This window comes from Hirundo rustica, chromosome 3 (assembly GCF_015227805.2).
Source record: "Hirundo rustica isolate bHirRus1 chromosome 3, bHirRus1.pri.v3, whole genome shotgun sequence".
NCBI lineage: Eukaryota > Metazoa > Chordata > Aves > Passeriformes > Hirundinidae > Hirundo > Hirundo rustica.
The window spans coordinates 55,078,601-55,100,196 of record NC_053452.1 but is presented as its reverse complement, the minus strand read 5'-3'; the positions used below and the strand labels follow the sequence as shown (position 1 = coordinate 55,100,196).

Sequence of the window (21,596 nt, the reverse complement as noted above, 5' to 3'; positions counted from 1 at the left end):
GAATGAGTGACCTGTTGTATAGTCACAGATATGTTTGCTAGAAAGCATTTTAAATATGTCTGAATTCTGCTGCACTAGAAATTGCTGCAAACTTGTTGAGGAGGAGAGTAGAGCTTCTGCATGCCTAAAGAAAAGTGGTGTTCTTTGTAGGGGCATCCAAGTTGGAGAAAACAAATCTAAAGACAGAATTATAATTCCTGAGTACTTCCTGGAAGAAGTTTGATAATAGGGAAGTGGGTTACAGGAGAAGACTGAATGTTCAGGTGTGATGGGGACAGATGACACACATTAAGCTGACTTCAGAGTAACTATTAGCTGTCAGTAGCTGGCAATGACAAAGGCAACTTGAGGGGCTGCGGTTCTGAGCTGTATATCCATGTGAACTTGTCAGAAACCTAGGCCATCAGCTGTGTTAATGTGTATAATTGCTTCTTGATGTTGTCTTAACCTTTGCATGCGCTTGTAGTGGCAGCTGAAGAGGTTAGTTATGTATACTTCATTAAAAACAGGTTTCTTTTCTTTGCTGTGTTTGTTGTGATTTGTTCTTTCAGTAGTTGTTTACTTTTATCTATATGCAAAATTATAAATAGAGAATGGCTGATACACAGACTTTACAGTTTTTGGGTTGTGTGTGTTAAAGAGGACTCAAAAGAAGGCTGAAAAACAGTATCTCCTTCCTCACTCTACAGAAACAGCTGCTTGTATAAGTGATTTGTAAATGTTCTGGGCAAGTAGTAGTTGATTCTTTGTGGGGCATAGCTTTGATTTTTTTTTTTTTTTTTTCTTTCGCCTTGTTAATTACTTACTTTCTGTTTTGAGTGGGAAATAATCTTTCTGATGTCTCCCTGCAGCTGAAATCAGACAGTATACAGAGCCTTTAAGACAAGGAAAATGACTATTTATGTTAAAACTCTGCTAGTATATGCTTCTTCATTTACTAGATTTTCTTTCATCATAAGCTTATGTTGAACTCAGCTTTTTGTTTTTGCTTATTACTTATTGTGTTTGTGCAACTGCCTTTTTCAATTAAAATTTTAGTAAAACAGACAGTAGATTTCCTATTTCAAAAAAATAGGAAGCATGTTTACTAGTCACCTCTCAGACTTTATTATTAATGTGGAATTCAACACTATACATTCATACTTTTTAATAGTTGCTTGCAACTTTCTTAAATGGGTGTTGAAACACGTGATGAGAGTTGTTTTGATACTCCCTCTTTTGTCACGTAAAAATGTTGGCTGAGGCGTCCTTGTACATGTTCATACAAATGATGACATTATCTAGAAGTGGATTATCTTTTCTGCAGTTCCATCCTCATGCCAGCTGTGTCATTGTATTATAGTGAATACTTCTGATTATCTTTAGTGATAAATTTGTGACTTGGTGCCTGACATAGAGTTGAGAGCTCCATGCCCGTCTTCCTTGGAATGTTGGTAACTGATTGTCAGCAGTCCTTATTTATGATGAGGTTTCAAGGCTTTGGTTTCTGTACAGCAATGGGCTGCTTTTTTTTTTTTTTTTTTTTTTTTTCCCCTCCTTTTCTGTCTTTCTTTTTTCTTTTATTTTTTTCATTTTTTTAATACGGAGACAGAAGCTTTGGCTGCAGATCAATGAATAAACAAAGAGTTATTGTATTCATAGCTGTAGGAGTTTGAGGGGAAGCCTACTTGAGAGTGTTGAGTTCATGTTGTTTTGTTAGAGGCACAAATGATGGAGCGTTACGCTTATAGTTGCTTTAAGTCACAGTGTTTGCTGTTGTCAGCCAAACCAATGCCTCTTTCGATTTTTGTTGTTGTTGTTTAAACAAACAAAAAAGCACACTTTTACTTGAAAAGTAGTTAGATCTCTCATGTAAATGCTCTCGTCTTCTAGTGAATTGCTCTGTCTGCCTTGTAGAAAAGAGCACTACCTGAATAGGATGCACATCTAAATCCCATTGTGACCTTGTTAAAGTGTCTCCCACTCCTCCCTGTCCTCCCTGAGATTTCAGTGGTGGGGGGTCTTTGTGGTATCTTTAAAAAGAAATGTTGTATTTTGGGACAGTGACTGGTGTTGTTCATATTCATAAATATCATTCAAATAAATATTCTGTTGTTAGAAGTGAAACACTACTTGATAACTTACTAGCAGATATAGATATAGAGTGCATAACATCAGTAATGCCTTAAATGTTAGAGCTGGTTTTGGTTAGACGATATCTCAAGTTATTCTCTTGTGCAAGCTGCCTCAGATCTGAGTGTCGATGAGGTAACTGGGAAAACACTGGTAAAATGACTAAAAAAACCTGGTAGTGTATTTTTCTCTCACTTTAGAGAAGGCAAAATTGAGTCTCAGGGTACTTCAGGGTGAGGTGATTTATTTGATTGTTTTGGATGGGAGGAGAGCAGAAGTCGTGGTGATACCAAGTTTACAAGTGGGTGGAGAGTATTAATTTTTTCACTTCTGCATATAGCAGGAATGTCGAGTTTGTGTGGGTTTTTTACACAAAACATTGAAGAAAGGAGCAGGTAAAGGGAAAAGTTTGTCAGTTACTATCTGTAAGTAGTGTAGGCTTTTCAGTGTCCTACCTTAATGGTTGTATTGTCAGTCTAAAGACTGGGAATGAAACCTTGGCCCTGTTGAAATCATAAGCAAACCTTCCACTGAGTGTTTTAAGGTGCTCATGAAGCACATAATAAGCAGGAACTCTTATGAAATGCTCTGTTCTCACAAAGCCTCATAGTACATGTGCAAATGAATCTGATACTGACACAAGATAGGCACTGTAATAAAGGGGTTATAAATTACAGTATTTCTGTGGACTGAAGCAAAGAACAAGACTGAGGTATTTTGAGAAACTGCGGATCTACTCAAAGTTTTAATGAAATGCAGCAAGTTGAAGAGGAGGTGCAGATTCAGAAGCAAAAGGTAGAATCCATCTAGGCTTGCCTGGAAGAATATGGTGGTAAAAATAAGAGCAAACACTGGATAAATTGGCAAATGGTAATGTGTGTATTAGGAGTAAAATAGCACTAGAGGAAAACTGGATTGTTCTGTAAGAGCAGGAGAAGCAGAAATGGATATTCATTATTACAGTGAGACTAAAATAAAACTTAATAAGTAATTAAAACTTTGCACTACAGTATGTAGTGGAATTAAATAAAGGCATGGAAGATGTGAAAATACACGCATCATCCATTCGTAGTCAAACGCGCACTTTGGGTTTTAGAGGAATGTGATGCAGTTAGAGCAATGCTGTCATTGTTGGTAAATGTTAGAGAGCACTTGTGGAGGGGTTGGGTTATGATCCCTACGGCATAAAGAGGTTGATACTTCTCATAATCATCCTGTCACTGGAAACTCATCGTTATAAACTATTGGAACTGATGTTAAAGAAAATACTGGAATGTAATAAATGTTGAAGGAGCCTTCAGATAAGATTATAAAATGTATGTTTCAATTAACAACTTCTTTAAGTAAGTTTTCAAAATGTCATGAATGAGAGAAACTCTTGCTATAAGAATAAAATCAGAAAGTCTACAAGAATAAAGCTAAAGCTAGAAACTGTGCATGCATTAAAGCTGGAAAAAGCTAAATTGGAATTTTTACCTTTACTGTAAGGGGGACAGTACTTGATGAGCAGCTCTTTTTTTCTTTCTGTTAAGTATGGCTTCAGGTCTTTCTCACCATACACTGTTCTGAAGACAGAATTTGTCTTTTTGTTAGAGAGTTTTCAGTGGTATTGATCGTGAACATAACAATTCTAATATTGGTTCTGTGTTGAAGAAATGATGGGGCTTTTTTGTTCATTTTGGGGGTTGAAAAATTTTTTCCCTTTTTTTTTTCATTTTTACACAAGGGAAACTGAGGCATTTTTGTAGGAAGTTTGGCTTGGTTTTGATGGCTGTAGGTTAAATTTTTTGAAGCACACAGTTTCTGGAAAGACTTTCAGAGTGCATCTATCATCAAATTCAAAAGTTGTTGCATTGCAGTTGTAGATACGCAGCATTTCCTGCAATTTAAGCCCCATGATTTCAAGTCATGATGCATTAAATTGTTAAATTTTGAAATTTTTTTGGTTTAGTGAAAAAGTGTGACAGATACAGAGGTAGAGTCCATTTCTGCCGAGCAGCACACTGCTACTTTAGATGGTAAGACAATTGTCTCCTTCATTCACTGCATGTATGGTAAGCGAAGCCCCTGCTGCTATAGCTCACGCTGCCCCTTCGCTGCCCTGCGCTGGGTGAGTACCTGGAGCAGGCACATCCGCTGCCTGAGGATTGAAGTGTGACCGTGGGTTTAAACACAGCTATATCTGTGAAGGAGACATGCTTAATGTTGCAAGGGCAAACTTAGTTCCAAGAGCTCTCAACTTCTGCAGTAAATAATCTTTCTTAAGCCTGGGGGAGAGCTGGCTCTTTGGTTTTGTTTTGCCTCACAGAAATATGTTGACAGCCACTAAGTCATTGGTAGATGTCTTCACCTTTAGCTGCACCACAATAAAGGGTTGGGATCTAATGTGAACGAAGTCAGGAACAGCAATGGTGACTTGCTACGCCCCATAAGGACCGACCGGTGCATAGGATGAGAAATGTTTCCTCACAGAGTCTGTCTTTTCCAACCCCAGGGATCATAGAACACTCTACTGTTTGTTCTTTCCCTGAGATCTTTGGAGGGAGGAGGGAACAGGCAGCACTGACAGCTAGGGTGGGTCCCTGTGGATTGTCCCATTAATTTGTCCAGGCACAGTTACTGCTCTCTCAGTCTAGCCCTCTCATATTCAAGTATCTCCAGTCCTTGGTCCAGATTCTTGACTTGCAGTGTTCATAGTATGTTCTGGGTATGTCCAGGTCGCTCTATTCCCAGTGACCACAGCCCTCTCGATTCCAGTGTTGTATGAGACAACGTGAGACAATCCCTGGTGACTGGATTTATAGCAGTATCTGAGGCTCTTCATCCCTCCACCTTTCTGAATTGGAGGGATATCACCTGAGGAAAAGAGGAGAGGCTCACCTGAAGAGAACACGGAGAAGTTCAGTGATGGCAGGCTGGTGAGAAGGAGGGAAGGAAGGATGCGCGGGCAGTGAGGCTCACTCTCAACAGACACGCACAGGCTCCGCTGCTTGGAGGTCACTAGTCCAAAGGGCAGAGACTCTTTGGCCTGTATCCATGTCACCTCCTGACCTTGTTTCCTCCTTTCCCCTTCAGCTCTTTCTGCCTCACTTCTGTCTCCATTGCTTTTTTAACTCATTGTCTCTCTTCCTTTGTCTGGCAAATTCAAGGCATCTTCCATACACTTTTTAACTCCTCTAAAGAAGCCTTGCCCTGCCCCTCATGTGCTCCTGTTTATTCCTCCTGTGCCTCCAGTCTGGTGACATTCAGGTGCTCTCTCTGACAGGGGCACATACCTTGCCTTTCATGAATGTCCAGTGTCGCCCTGGGAAATTAAAGTTCTCTGCCTCAAAGCATGGTATTCAAGAAGTATTTTCAAGCGTTTTATGTGAGAACATAAACCATGTATTTTTCTGTGACCTCATTCTAAGACATAGCTGAACTATTTCTGCTGAATTTTCCAGAGAATTTCAGCCTCAGGCGTACATATGCCCTGGAAAATTTCAGCCTAAATGCTAGAAGTTTGGCAAAGTTTGTATGCACCTGAAAGTAGTCTTACTAATGGAAAATGTCAGATTGTTTTAGCTGTGTAGCTATCTGCATTGTTTATATTTAAGGATTGGATGCAGGAAAGAAAATACTACACTCAAATTAAACCTGAATTTAAGTAAATGTGGTTATTGAAGAATTTAAGTAAATGTGGTTATTGAAGATGAGATGTGGAAATTATACCCTGAAACAGAAGATGTTAGCAATGGAAAGTGCTGTTTGGCTTCATTGGAAGCTAATGGAGGAAGCTCAGGACTCACTTTGAACAGGATTTATGTTTGAGAAGGAGAATATGACAGGTGATGCACAGAGCATTAAAATACAGAAATAAACACAGATAAAGTATTGTGGTCTATAGGAGGAAATGTAAGTTGTCCCCTGGGACCTTGTAAGAAGGAATCTATAGTTCATATGCTTAGCCTTTGTGTTTTTAGTTGAAACTGTGGTGAGAGTGCATGATGGCCTAAAAACCCCTCAGATTTGAGAATGTTGTTGTGGATCAGGTGATCTGAAGTGGTTGAGGAACCATTGATTTTGAAAAGTATGAAATATAGATAGTGAATTACCCAGGGACATTTAGTGGCAAAAAATAGAAACTTCTAATCTGGCTACAGAGCAGGCAAACAATAAAGGGAAAATTGCTGAGTAATACTTATCTAAAATTAGCAGTGAATGTGGAATTTGCTATGGTAGCAAAAAAGGGCGGTCCTCTTCTGAAGTGAATGGAGGTGTCATGTGAGGAGGAGGTTATCATTTCCATCTCCTCAGGTGTAGTTGTGCCCATATTCAGAATACTTTATTAGTTTTGGGTGACATTCCTGGAAAACTGGTATTGGTAATGGTGAATACAGCCAGGGAAAAAAAATGAGGTTTGATGGATTATATTTGTGGTAAGGAAAGAATAATAGTTCATTAAACAGTGACTTCTTTGGAAAGGGCATATTTTGGATAGGAACAAAAAAAGTAGGGTGTTAGTAGCACAAACAGCAGTGATGAGAAGAAACAGGGCTGAGAGTGGGAAATGTTAGTTATTGTCAGAATAACTGTTGCATCAGAATATTAGAGTCAGAAAGGATTTGAAGAAGCCGTATTATTACATAGGAGGTTTTAAAATTAAACTGTTCAGCAGTATGCTGCGGGAAAGTATGTGTAAAATGTGCTGCAGGAGGGAATCCTGCTTGTGGGGGGGGAATTGGGCTGGCTGGGTGAATTAATAGGTCTTTTTTGGTGGGGGGGAGCAGGAGAGGGGGTACGTGCCGCTTTCATGAAGATGAGATTGTGATGGGCTTTTTGAAAGCTTCCCCCCACATTCTTCCATGAATCTAACCAGAACTCAGGAATTAAAAAATGGATGTCCTATTCACAGTACAGGAATGCTCTTCACAAAGTATGGTATTTTTTCTGGTTCGATTAGTTCTCAGTAATAAAACATGAGAGTAATACTACACAATGGTTGACACCTGTCCTATAACTGTTACAGGTCTTGGTAAGTGCTGCCAAAAAGTCTAAAAATAAAACTTCCGTCCCTTACCTGCCTTCCCCCTCCATCACTGGTTGCAGTTAGGATTTTCTGAGGTCTATTAACAAGGCAAATAAACTTTCATGTAAAATGTGGGTTATGACTTGTTTTCTGATCTGGAAACTTATTAGTGTGCATGAAAGCAACAGGAAAAATGCTGAAATGCAGTGTTCTGTATGCATTGCACTTCTTGGAAACTTTCTTTTCTTTCCAGTTTCTCTCTTTTTTTTTTTTTTTTTTTTTTTTTAATGTGAGAGAACAGACATTTTCTCAAGGTTAAATGGTTCGTCCACTGTTTGTGCTTCTCTTGATATGTATTTGCGTTCTTATTTTATTTTTATTTTAACGTTAAGGTCAGTGATGCTAAGCAGTGTGCAGCAGTATATTTAGTTATTTCTTAAGCTGAAATTTTTTCGGCAGTTCTTCTGCTTTCTGTCTGTATAGGTAACAGCCAGCCTCAAGTTTCAGTGCCAAGTATTTTTTAAGTTGTTTTAAATGGAACAGAAGTCCCTGACTTACTATTCAAAGCCTCGTCTAATTAATCAGAGAACCCAGGGTATGGTACTTTGCCAGTTTGTGCATCAGGTCGATATTTGGTGTATAAAGCGTTGAGAAAACACACGTATAATTTGCCCGCAGTGAGCATGACGATTCTGACCTTTCTCTTTGCACGTCTGAAATATCCCTTTGCTTGTGCTCGCCTGCAGGGCAGTCCGATGGATCCGATGGTGATGAAGAGGCCGCAGCTGTACGGCATGGGCAATAACCCTCACTCTCAGGCGCAGCAGAGCAGCCCCTACCCCGGGCAGTCCTACGGCCCTCCCGGCCCCCAGCGCTATCCCGTGGGAATGCAGGGCCGAGCCCCGGCAGCCATGGCAGGAATGCAGTATCCACAGCAACAGGTTTGTGAAGGATTTTTCTGGGTTGCTTTGGTTTCCCTCCTCTCTTTCTCTTCCCTTCTGGCATTCCTGTAATACAGAGGGTGCAAGAGAAAAACCTCAGAAATAAGTATTTCTTGTGCAGAAGGAGGATGAAGGACTGTTTTAAAACTAAATAAATTGTGTTTTACGGTGTGAGTGTTTTCTGAAATCCCTTACAGTTCGAACAGGATTTAGTTTGTTGCTGGCATCTTTCTGGAGTGAGAGAATTATGTCAAATGCCATGAGTTTTCTTTTTTTTTTTTTTTTTTCCAGTTGACACCACTTAGCCTTGCATATTTTTTGGTTCTGTTCTTTGTTGTTGTTGCTATTTTTTTCTTGGTTTTTTAGGGGTTTTTATGTTCTCTTTCTCTCTGGCATACATGCACTTAACTGTAAGATGAAAAGCTAGAGCTGACATCAGTACATCAAGGCTAGTGTAGGCCAGTGCATACAAAAGTGTTACGTATTTATGTCAGCTGTTTGTTGTGGTGATTGGTTTTCTTTTTTCTCCTCATTTTGATAGGAGTCTGTAGTTTTTCCTGGTTTTTTCTTTTGGCAACTCTTTCAAGTCAGGAATTTTTTTAATGTATCAGAGTATAGAAAGGTAAGGATCTTGTGTTTATCTACTTGGATTTCGCTGTTGATGGAGACCTCTTGTGCTTTTTTCCTACCCTTTTTAAGAAGTTCAGTCTCAATGTGCGTGCCATATACTAAGGAACACACAGCAGTTTTTAAGAGGGAGAGATAAAGAGAGATTATCAAGAAGTTAATGTTTTGCTATTTTTTCTTTTTTAATTAGGGATGTGAATGTAGGCAGTGAGAGCTCTACCCCGTGTTGTGAGCACAACAGATTAGTGACTTGATCATTAATGGGAAAGAACATTTGTTTTGTGCAACTGACCAGTCACAGATTACCTTTTTTTTATGTCATTTATTGTTAAATATAGAGAATACAGTAAAACTTTGGACTCCTGGCAGATAGGCGTCTGGCCAGTTCTTGTTATTACCCATCCAGTAGGACAGGATGTTAATCAGGAAGTTAATTAAATAACAGTTTCAAATATATTATCATATCATTAGCACAAGTCTTAATTTTTATTCTTTTCTGTTGTTAAATAGATATACTTACTGATAAGGAAGAGATTGTTTAGTTTAGAAATGCCAAACAGTTTATTTGGTTGCTGGGTTCAGGCAACAAAGCATTTTGTCATTTGGAAAAGGGAGGAGGAATTGAGTAAAGGGAGGCTTTATTTTTCTTCGTGCATCCGTAGCCAAAGCGAAGTTATTAAAACACATTTTTAATTTAAGAACGAGTGTTAGGTGGAGACGAGTGCTGAATTTTCAGTGCATTTGCTAATTGCTGGGTAATTGTAAATTACCCGTCAGCGGGCAGTGACCTGGCAGCGCCATTGGCTGCCGGCCCCGTCCATCTCCTGGCAGCGCTGCCCTGAGTGGCCGGGCGCAGCGCCGGCCCGAGCACCAGGGCTCTTCGGGGAAAAAGGGACGGGATAATTATGACATTGAGTTTTTATTGAACGGACATCACCACCTAGGCACGGTTTTGTTTTGGACGGCCTCCAAAGCTTCGTGTGTTTGGTTTGTGAACCTCTAATGATCTGAATCCAGTTCTTTTCGTATTGCTCATATATTACCACCTTTCTACAAAGGATTAAAATGCAGGAATGCAGGTTTGTAAATTGAATTGCCAACTTACCAGCTGAGTGGTAAGTTGTCTTTGGCACAGGATGCCACAGTTTGATTCCTGGCTGGATTTTCACTCCTGTGACATGAATATTAAATAAGGAGAGCCTAGCTACGCTTGTTAAAACTGTGTAGCACGTACCTACTTTAGATATCATATATATATAAAAAATACATAATATTGCTGGAAGTTTCAGAAGACGGATCTCAGCACTTTCTGGAAATTGGACTTCTTTACAGTGTCACACTGAATTTATCAAAAGCTCAAGGCACTTCCAAAAACTCAATTGGTTAAAAAATACTGGGCCTTAAACACATACCGTGCTCAGATTTAAGAGAGGTTGCATTGAGTAGATGGATTATGAGGGTGGAAGTGCCACACTGTAGGAAGGGTGGGAAGCATCAATTGGAGAGATTGTTCTTATTTTAAGTTATAGTTTGCTGTTACCCAAAGATAGCTGAGGGTGTCAGCTATCTTTCCTTGGATGAAACAAGAAGGCTTTTTGTTAAACTGTGAAGATATTTGAATTTTGAAGAAGACCTTGAAATGTTAAGTCTGGCTCTTTGTCAGCAAGTGTTGTGGCTTGAGGTTAGAACTATGGGACTTGACAGATTTTAACTTGCAGGCTCTGCTGCAGGATGCTGCAAATGAAGAAATAAAGATGAAAAACAACACCCTAAAGATTGTGCTAAAATTAATGAAAGTGGTAGAAATTAAGATAATTGCCTAGATGTAGTTAGCTGGTCTATGTCATATTGCAGTAGAGAATAGTGTGTTCCAGCCTGCAGCCCAGAGGTGGAAGAGCTCTCTCTCAGGAAGGGAGGCCTCTGGCATAAGCACTAAAAGATTAAAGAGGATGAAAAAGATGAAATGTTATCCGGTGCAGTCAGCCTACATATCTGCAGCATGGATGTCAAGCACAGTCTGCTAACCAGTTTTAAAAGGGGTATCTGTGAAATGCTGCAGACATTGTCTTACAACTGCTGGTTGGTCTGGGCATGCTTGGCGCCAAACATGAAGGTGCAAATAAACCCCTAGATTCTCATAAAATTGTGTGTGGAAACTGCAGGATGTTGAGGTGACTCTGGAAGGTATGGGATGTATTCTCCAAAGGACTGAAGAGAGAAAGCACATCCCCTGAGTTTGGAACTCATCTCTGATGAGTTATCGATGGTGATCTCCAGCACAACATGCTGAGCCTTACATAAGGGGCACAATTTGAAATCCAGTCAATCTCTTTACAGTAGTACAGCTAAAGATATAGATATATAAAAGGCCATATATGAAAGGCAGGTTGATTGTCATAAAAGTAATGCAACCTGAGATTTTCACCTTTTCTGGTAGTTGACAACAGACATACAGATTTGTCATGTGATGATGGGTGATAGCCTCCTGGGACAAAGTGCTAAGCAGTTTGAAGAGTGCTGCAGCATTTTGTAAGATTTTAAAGACGTGTCCAGTTAACTCAGTGTGAGTGAGTCAAATAAATACATAAAGCATTTGGACTGATTTGACACCTATATAAAAGGGAAGGTATGAGAGAGGAAAGCGATGCAAAAAGAGTCATGTGCTTAATTTATAGGATTGCAGACTTGACATATCTCTTGTCATGGAAAATTAATTACTTAGAGATTTTTATATTGTTAGGAAATTTGGGATTTTGTTTCTTTCCCATTCACCTTCAGTGGGAGAGGTGGGAAGAAGGCAAGGCAAAGCTGAGAACAAGATGACCTGTGCCTGTTGTCAGTCTTCATGAATGAAACACGAGTTGCAACTAGACTTTAAAATGCTGTTCTTGCGTCTAAGTCTTAATACTGCTATCTCCTGAACTCACTCTCATGGTTTACATGGGTTGAATGCAATTTTTGGATTATTAGCACTCCTTACTCAGGGAATGTATGTAAAACCAGAGAGCAGAAAAATATTCTTTCAGATTTAACTTTCAGTTTCTAATTTCTTAGATATCACTTGGAATTACAAAGAGCTGGTGACAAAATTGAAAATCCTGATATGCAGGGATAGCTAGCGCCTGAAAACTTCAGGCTTGATTTTGCAATATGTCTCACTGTGAGTGAAATGCTATCTGAGTAATAAGATCTGACTATAAAGACAGTAATTTGCTTTTCATTTAACTTCTTTTTTGCCTCACACCCTTTTTGGACCTCAGTCAAGCAAGTGATGATGCTATGATCGTTCCTTCTGCCTTTAGTTCGATTACCCTCTGAAAGTGCTTTAGTGCTGTGTGATGTAGGAAAACCTTCTGCTGCTTTGTAAAGACATTTTTGCTAAAAATAAAAATACCTCAGTATACTGGTCAAATGAAGGGCTTTTTTCTCACCTGTGAGATAATAGCATGCAGTATTTTATTTTGTGATGAATTTTATTAAGCTTAAAAATCATGTACTTGAAATATTAACTTACAAGTTTTGAAAGTTTTCATCAAAGTTTGAGGGCTTGGATTTATGGATATGTTTGAAAGAATTGAATGGTGTGATGTGCCTGTTTAATCAGATGATCATTGCCTAATTGATTTTTTTTTAGCGTGCATTAAAATTCCTTGTGTACTTGATGGACTGGAACAACAACTTATTGTGTAAATAGGATCGTGTTGCTGTAATGCGTAGTAAATTCTTTATGAAAGATATTTGCATGGATGTACAACAGCCATTCCTAATAGCTACTTAAAATGGAACATTTCAGTACTGATCGTGCAGTTGCCTTAGTGCCTTGAGCCTGCTTGCTGCAAGACAAGTTATGAGGCCTGAGCTTTGGTCTATTTTTTTTTTTTTTTTGCTATAGAAGTACTGTGAGATGAAAGAGTGCTAAACAGTTTTCCCTTTAACTTTTTTTTTTAATGTTCTTGATTTCCAGAATTCAAAACTAAATCAGTGTCCTCACTGTTCTAAGAACGGAACTGTAGATATTCAGAGAAGTACTAATTCTATTCTCCCACTTTTTTCATATACAGATTATTTTGAGTTGTAAGGAAAATATGCCTGTTGTTATTTTATATGGCAAGTTTCAATGTGGAGTAACTTTTTTTTTTTTTTTAAAGAGGAAAAAAAGTTGTAAAACCTCTAGGAATATGTAGCAAGGATTTATTGTAATGGAAACTGCAAGTAAATCAGAACTACAGCAGCAGCAGCATGATTACATCATTTAGGAAAGGGTTTACAGTGCCCGTATTGGGTAATGTCCCAGGTTGGAAATGTCGAGTTAATGCCAAGGAAATCAGTTGGCTGTTGGCTTGACAGATAGAGTTTTAAAGCTAGCAAACACACGTGTTTACTACTGGTTGGCTGGTTGTGTGCATTACTTTTCTGAAGTCATTTTAATTCTAAAAGATTGAAGTATGCCCAGAAAGTGAGGCTTACTGTCATATTTTGCTCTGAACCATTAACTTAAAATGCTGTGTATTCATACAGCAAGTACTGGTCAAGGGATTACCTTTTTGGTCCTCTGCGTGTATAATTGCACTCACCATGTAGATGATACTAAATGCGTTGCATTTGCTCCTAAGTAGGTGTTAGCACAATTGATGTCCGTCTTGTTAAAGAGAGCAGACACAGAAAATAAGCACCATTTTCAGTTCTTAGCCTATTTATTTTGCAAGAACAGAGAATGAATCAATGTGATTGAATCTCAAAAACAACCAGCAGAGGACAAAATAGTGAGATGTGTTGCTTTTTCTTAAAGATTGATAGACCCATTTGATGCACACACATAAGAAGGGAGTGTAAAGCTTTGATCAGCGTGTGCTTCAGAAGTACATTTTTCCATATTTTTGTTTGATTTACCTTGGAGGTTTTGAGGGCATTTGTTTTTCTTTTGGTTTTGGTATGGCATTTGTGGTGTGTGTTATATTTGGGTTTTTGTTTGCTTATTTAATTTATTTTGGTTTGCTTTTTTCACTGGGCATTTATTTGGAACTGTCACTAGCAGATTATGGACCTACTTTGTTAATTCCTGGAAAGCAGAAATGTTGAAATTCTAAAGGATTATTTTTCCCAACTTCCTGTTTTGTAAAAAGCATAAATACTTTTAATTAAAATAATTTCTCAGTAACATTTTATTTGAATGATAGATCTGCTATCCGGTTGAACTTCTGTAAACTTCTAGGGAAAAAAAAAAAAAAATCAGTAAAGTCGGTTGAACTGCTGCTTCCTGGAGAATGTAAAGTTTGAACCAGAAAAAGGGACAAGAATTCATAGCTGGTTGTCTTTCATGTAAGGTTGTCTTTAAGAATGGGTCTTTTGATAGTCAAGTGTTAATAATTGCAAAGAAAAGTTGCTGCTCTTTGTCATGTAAAGAAATGGGATTTTTAAATTTCAGATTTAGGAAAATGCTAAGTACTGTGCTTGTGCAGACTGTAGGCAAATGTTTAGCATGGTTCTTTCTTTTGGGTATACTAAGCCTCATTGACTAAATTGAAAAAAAGGCTGCTACTTTAGTTCATGGCAGGATAAGGCTTAATGTTGTATTGTCTCCTTTAGAATTTTCCCTTCTATTGAGTGTAATTCACTCTATAGAGGGAGGTGAGCACAGATTACAGATAATCACAGAATCAAATTCGACATAAGTTTAGGGTCCTTATGATAGTTTAACTCTTCATCTTAATGCCGGTCATCTGAGATTGTTTAGCGAAGAAAATCCCTAAAGTAACAGAATTGCATTATTATGGTAAATAGAAACATTTCAGTAGCTTTCATCATTCTTGGAAACAGTGCAGGAAAAAATGTAGGTTGAAAAGGGAAAAGAAGTGATCTTTCAGCTGGTGAGAGATGGCTCGGAAATGAGACCAGGTCAACATTTTTGTTTGTTGAATTACCATGTAATGATGTTCAGTAAATGCTAATTTTTACATCCAAACTCGAGTAAGAGGCAGGCAACGTTTGTACAGAAAGTGCATAAGAATGATCAATGTATGATGACAAATGAAATGTATTTTTGTTACTGCTAAACGATTGTCATTTAACTGGAATATTTAATAGCTGTAATCACATCTGTTTTTCTGCTTGGAAGTGGGGGCATGAGAGAGGAAAACACTCAAGCCCTCTGTGTTGGTGTTCCGAAAAAGGTTGTTAAAAGAAGCAGCAGTTATTTTGTTATTGGGGGCTTGGTTTGCTAGCAGAATTAGCTGTCAGTCTGCACTGGAGTTAGGCAGGAAAAAGATGTTGGTTATCAGGAGTGGAGAACAGAGAGCTGTTTGCTGCTTCACTAGGAAGGTACAAAATCATTTACTTAAAACCAGCTCATTTTACATGGCAGCAGGAGACATGAGTTTATTTACATTTGAAGTAAAATAAGCATCTTGCTTTAAGAAAAGGCTGCTGCATTACTCTGTTCAACAGCTGCCATATAATGACTGTGCCAGAAGGGTTTTAAAGTGTAGGTAAGGAATAATTGACTGTTACTCTTAACATTATAGTTATAGTAGTTTTTTGTTAATAATATTAATCAAAGAATAATTGACACTCAAATGGTTGAAATTATGTCCTGACCCATCATGCATATATACTATATGATTTTTGTAACCTTATTGTAATTGTATTTCCCAATATTCCTGAGAGAACTCAGATACTTTTTAAATTATTTTTTTTTAAAAATCATGGTATGAATTTCTCAGAAGATGCTATCATTTGTCTGTAAATTTGGACTTGCTCAAAGGAAGCAAGGGAGGCAATAGAGTATGCTTTTTTTAAAAATAGGGAGTATGTTTCCCACAGCTGAAAATAGGGCTGAAGATAAGGGGAAATCAGTGGGAAATTTGCTGTGACTTCATTGGAACTACAATTTCACTTCGGGGCCGTGTTGGTGGGGTTGGGTAACTTGTCTTAAGTTGATATCAGAGTAGGCAGAATTAATCCACTAAGTCAATTGAAGAGAATTTCAGAATGAGACAGGTCAGTACCCTTCCCTTTGGTCACCCTGGGACAGAGTCAGGTAGTTTTCTTCTTGGAACAATAAGCTGTTCAAAAAATAACTGGTGTTTCAATAGTTATTAGACTCCTATTGCTAGCAGCAACTTTTATTTTTTCATAGACTAAGGTTTATATTAGATTTAGCTTCAGCAAACCTTGTGCAAAAATTACAGTGGGACTGTTAGTACTGCAAAAAAACAGGAGTATTTTCCATACCTTTTTATCTAGTCTGTCTTAAATGACATGGGCTCCATGCAGGACAATCCAAGCTTGCTCAGTAACCTGTTTGAGTTTTGCATGTTTTATCACTAGAACGTTAAGACTTTTTGTGGGAGTAGATGAGTTATAAATTCTTTAAAAAAAAAAATAAATCTTAGCTATGTTTGAGACTATTTTAATTCTCTAGATAACTTTTTCATGTTTGTTTATATATTGCATTGCTCCTTACAACAGTTATAACTGGGCATATCTAAAAATCCTAATACCTACATTAACCTTCTGATGTTTTGTTGTTTTTCAAGATGGATGAAAGAAAGATTTAAGAACTTGCAATCTCTGTAGGCTTTTATTCTTCTGCTACCTTAGGTGGCACCATTTTTGGGTACTTCTGGTACTTATTCATTGCTCTGCCTAAAATAGAAAAAACGTGTTAAATGCTTGCATCCTTGCTGATAACGTATTTCATCTCTGAACCTTATAAAGTCTTTTGGGGTTGTGGAAGAGTACCAAGGAGAAAATCAGTATCTGTTTTATTTCTTTGTGCACTCCATTGTTTTCCTCCTCTTCTGAACATTTCTTAGTAATGCTTTTTGCTTCTGAGTGTAAGAGCAAGACCAACTAATACCAACTAATAAACAATTTAGTGACTGGACTTAATTAGAAATCATATTTTTATCTTATATCCAAATACACCTTTAGGGAAGTGAGTCGATGTAGTTTTGGTATGTACATCAAATGGACAAATCACACTTGCTTGTTAGTTTCTTTGATAGAACAGTGATGAAGAGTTTCTGCATATTTCTTGGTGAACTGACATATAACTTGTCTTTTGAGACAAGAGTCCAATCAAAATAAAAAAAGTTTATCTAGCCACTTAGGGAAGATGTTGTTTTAATCATAGAAGTAACATTACTTATCTGGAGTCTATATCCATGTGTGCTTTACAGGCCATGTTGGCAAGGACGTGCTTTACGCAACAGGTCAGCAGAACAACTTTTCCATAGGATCATGTCTCTGTTTTGTGCTCAGCAAATGGTGCTTAATAGAAGCAAACACCTGAGAGTCCGTGCTGAGAACAGACTGAGCCTGTGCACAGACAAAGCAAGCAGGGCTGCTCAGCAAGGACCTCTGCTTTTAGCTGCTCCTGCCCCTCCTCAGAAACTCCACTGCTACCTCTGCTGTCTCTCCTAGCTTTCCAAGCTGGCAGCACTGAAAATTGGCATGTGTTTTGACTCTTCTACTGTACTGGAGAATGTTTTAAAGGACAAATGCAAATTGACTGGATTGTATTTTTCATTGGTTTCCTTTTATTGCTGGTTGGCAAAACTGAGGAAAATCAGAGGCCAAGATATCCCGCTGCAGGTTTGGGAAGTGTGTACTTAATAGATTTATGGCCCTTTTATGTTTGGAAAGTTATTCTTGGGAGGGAACTATTATTTCTAAAATGAACCTAAAGTCCTGCAGAAAATTATACTTTGGACCTTGTGTTCACAAAAAATCCTACCTGATGTTAGAGGGCAGGCAGGTGGGTTTGTAGTCCTCTGAGGTGATGCTGTGAGAAATTCCATGTATCCTCAAAGTGAAGATTGTTTTATGACCTGAGTAAATTTGCAGTCTTGCTGCAAGTTGTGAAGAGCAGATTCAGTAAATGCCAAGATTGTGTGGGATATTTGGCCTTTTCTGCTTTGATTTTATACATCACAAGTAAAAGAATGGGGTTTAATATTCCTTTAGGCTTATAACACCAGGGTTACAAGAGGAGCATAACCACAAAAAGTAATTGAATAATATCCAGGAAAAGATCAGATATACTTTGGGTGTACTAGGTGTAGGCTTTTCTTTCTTCTTTCTCTCTTGCGTTCTGTCATCCCATTTTTGTCTTTCACATGTAGAAGTGACTAAAAATACACTCCTATTCTTGGCATGCATTAATATCTTGTAAAGCAGAATAAAATAGCAGAAAAATACCAGAACCCTGTGTATGTGTGAGTTGCCATGTCTTAACTGGAGTTGCTTTAGACCTGCTTGCAGGAACTTAGAAGCTTCAGCTTTCTGCATATCTGGTTAAAATAAAAAAAATATAAAATAAATTGGTTAAAAAGAGTAAAAGAGTTAACCTGGTTGTAAGACTGCTCTTTATAGGAACGTGGAAAGATCTGTATTATGTGTAGCATTGTGCTTAGTGGAGAAAATACATTTTTACTTAAAAAGTATTTTTCATACATGGGCCTGATGTTATGTATTGCACTTCCAGACACAGGCAGGAATCGCTGTGTCCTGAATTCTTTCAGGTAATAAACTTAAGTGATCTCAGTATTTTAATAAATATTTGCTGAAAGAAAGGAGAGCACACTTTGGCATTTGGTGTTGATCTTGTAGTAATGAAATGCTGCAAATTATATGGTTTCTTATTGCGTTGTGGTTTTGTTGGGTACTTTTTATTGTCTTAGAGATGCAGCATTTCTGTTTGCAATACCAAGTGGTAATTTCTCAGAAAAAGGTGCAAATTCTTAAATGAGAGTTTGGTAAAAGGCATGGAAGGGAGCCTGCCACTAGTAGAATAGTAGTATTGGCAGTGCTAGCACTGATTGTACAAGGAATGATATGCTTCCTATGTGTCAATAAAAATGCAGAGAGCACCTTTCTTGACACAGAGGTTGCTGAAACATCAGTGCTGTCTTTTTTTGTAATACTCCTGTGGATGTTTTTGCACAAAGTGGTATCTGTCAGAGCTTGAAATATTCTTGCACAGTTTCCTTTGAACAGGTAGCACAGGACAAGTTCTAGCACATAGCTGCTTGACATGGGGCCGCCTACCGCAGGGAAGGAATGCCTTGCTTACATACGTCTGAGCTGATGTGCTGAGAACTTTGCCAGTCATTTTGCCAGTTACATACTGGGCTGTAAATAATTACTGAACTTCCATTTTGAATCACTGCTCTTTTTTTTTCTCCCTTTTTTCCCTCCCCTTTAAAATAAAACCATAGCAGTGGGAAATACTGGGAATGCTTTAACACTTTGTGATTATCCTGGAGATGTTTTTACAATGAATGTAACATAAATCTGCACATCTTTATTGCTATGCCATCTTGGTCTTTGAAATGCAGTATTTGTTGTCCTTTTGTTGTTTTCACTAGTACTGTTCATCTAATAACCACCTGGTGTGGGGTATGTGAAATTACAATGGGAATCAAGTATTGTGAATGGTTCACCTAAAAGATGCAATAAAAATACTAAGACTTAATATTTTTCGGGAAAAAATATGCCTTTTCTTTGTTATTTTCACATACTCGGCAAGAGATTGCAGGTGAAATTTGCGCAGTGGTTAAAAACAGCACAATGTTGTTTTTGCACACTTGCTGGAGTTCTTAATCTATGCTGTTAGCATCTTGGTCTGGAAATTGAGATATTTAGATACCAGGTTTTGATATAAAAAGGTAGAATGAATTGAGCGGTAGGGCTCCCTGAAAGGATGTGGATTCATTCTTGTCCCGTAATTTTTCCTACGGCTGAAGTCAGTGTAAGTGCTTATTGGAGCAAGCAACATACAGCAGTGTATTTGTGTGCAGCTGCCTTGAGGGATTTTTCTTGTCTTCTCTTTTTTTTTCCTTAAGATTCCCTGTCTTGGGGCAACTTTTCTCTGTTTATTTGAAGGTGAAATGAGCCTTGCAAACATATTTGTCAGCTGAGGCAGAGGTGTACATGTTTGTCTATATTGCTACGTTAATATTGTTTGTTACACTATATTTACTCATGGAAAATTAGGTGAGTAATGAAAGACTGACACCTCATTCTGGATGGTGTTATGGATGTTTGGTCAGTATTCTGCTTGCACTCCCTACTGGGTGAGGAAACCGTATTGCTGTGGGGTCTCCCTGTTTGTGTTCAGGAAGGCCACCACTGGCCATTAGCCCTCCCACTGGCTTACATGATTTTTAGTGAAACTTGCCTGAGGTTGTGCTATTCATGTCGCTTACCGCTGCAGTTCTCCGTTTCACTGCACAGTTTTCACTGCCTTCCCAGAAGGCTTCCCATTTGGGGGGCGAGCGAGGCTACCAGCTCTTCCTGTGGCAGCCTGTCCCTTCACAGAGTTATTTAGTAGGAAACTGCAGTGGCTATGAGCTGATGTGTCTCAAAGGCCTCCCCTTCTGCTCGTGAGACAGTCGAGGTGAATGTAGTGACAGTAGGGCTGTGGAAAAATCTGGACCTGTATTAACAGAAAATGCGTCTTGAAACGGCAAGGTGTCATTTGGACGGAGGTATGTTTTGATAACTATTAAGAAAAGACTTTACACGTGAAAATAAGTGTACAGATGCAAATCTTAAATTTGATAATATTTCTCCTGAACAAAGCTGGTGATGATATATGGCTCGCTACTGTGTTTTAATGTCTTTGCCTGGACTTGTCATACCTTTGGACGCCCTACTATAGCATTGATTTAGAACTGAAATCATACTGCATATCAAAGCAGTAGTTTGGTTTTTTGGCTGAGAACAAAATTACTATCTCAGAAATTCCAAGGTAGCAAAAATAAGCAGACTACTGTGGGATTGGAGAACTCTGAAGCTGTGAAGCTTGAATTGTTCCACTGACCAGAAAATATATCTAGATAGGCCTTTTCTGACATAAGGAAGAAAAGTATGGCTCACACACTTGATGCTGTAGAGACTCCCAGAAGATGATTACAAAGGGGCATTCTGAAGTCTCAAAACATCCCATGAGGTAGGAGAAAACCCACTTTTTCCATTCAGTGCAAGAAACCTAGCACCTCTCCTTTTCTAATCCCTTTCCCCAGCTGCATTTGGTTGTCCTGTCAGTCAGCTGTGCTGGAAGAATTCACACTAGTAAGGTAGGGGTTCAATGCTCGTTGCCAGGAGGCAGAAGCTTTTCCTCTTTGTCCAGTTGTTTGGCTCAAAAGACCTTCCTTCCTGATATGCACTACAGAAACAAGGATCCTGCAAGTGTCCCACTGATAGGGTGAATTATTTGCTGTAGTTGTTGGTGTTTTCAAGAAGCTGGTTATTATCTGCAAAGGGAAAGTGAGCATGTTCCTAGACTGAGCTCCCCCTGGAGCAGAGAAGCTGTTTCTTGGGGTCACTTTGGCTTGGGTGAGTAGAAGAGCTCAGAGCTGCGGTAGTGGGGGTGGGGGGTAACATTCCAGGAACATGTAAGCACACATTGAGATTGAAGTAGTGGTTTTGTGGACCGCGATGATCAAGGAACTAAACATGACAGGAGGGACACCCCCCACACATAACCCCATTTAATTGCCTGTACTCTTATGCTGGCACCCCGGATAATAAACAAGAGAAGCTGAAATTTCTTATTTACAATTACAAATTTTGTCTGCTTGGTGTTACTTGAAATCTAGTGGAAAGGTTCACAGGATTGGAATGCTAAAATAAATGGTTATAACCTATTTAGAGAGAATTGACTGGATAGAAGGGGAAGGAAAGTGGTACTCTATATCAAGAGTGATATTATGTATTTCTGAGTAACTCAGTACTCGAAAGCAATGATATTAAATGCTTGTGAGTTATTGTCGTTGCAGAGAAAGCAGGAGGTGAGGATACTAACCAGTACCTTATAGGTACCACTGAAATGAAGTAAAAGCACGATGACATGTTGACCTGTCCCTCAAGAATGTTATTGCACTGGGGAGAGAAGGAGGATG

General features: G+C 38.6%; 1 protein-coding gene across 6 annotated transcripts in view; it reads left to right on the top strand.

Annotated features, from left to right (window-relative positions):
• The window catches only part of ARID1B (AT-rich interaction domain 1B), a 325,014-nt gene that overhangs the window by 24,755 nt on the left and 278,663 nt on the right, over positions 1-21,596 (top strand). For all 6 annotated transcript variants that reach the window (XM_040058344.2, XM_040058343.2, XM_040058342.2 and 3 more), the window contains exon 2: positions 7,867-8,061. In XM_040058344.2, the coding sequence (XP_039914278.1) occupies positions 7,867-8,061 (195 nt within the window). The remainder of the gene's footprint in view (positions 1-7,866; positions 8,062-21,596) is intronic.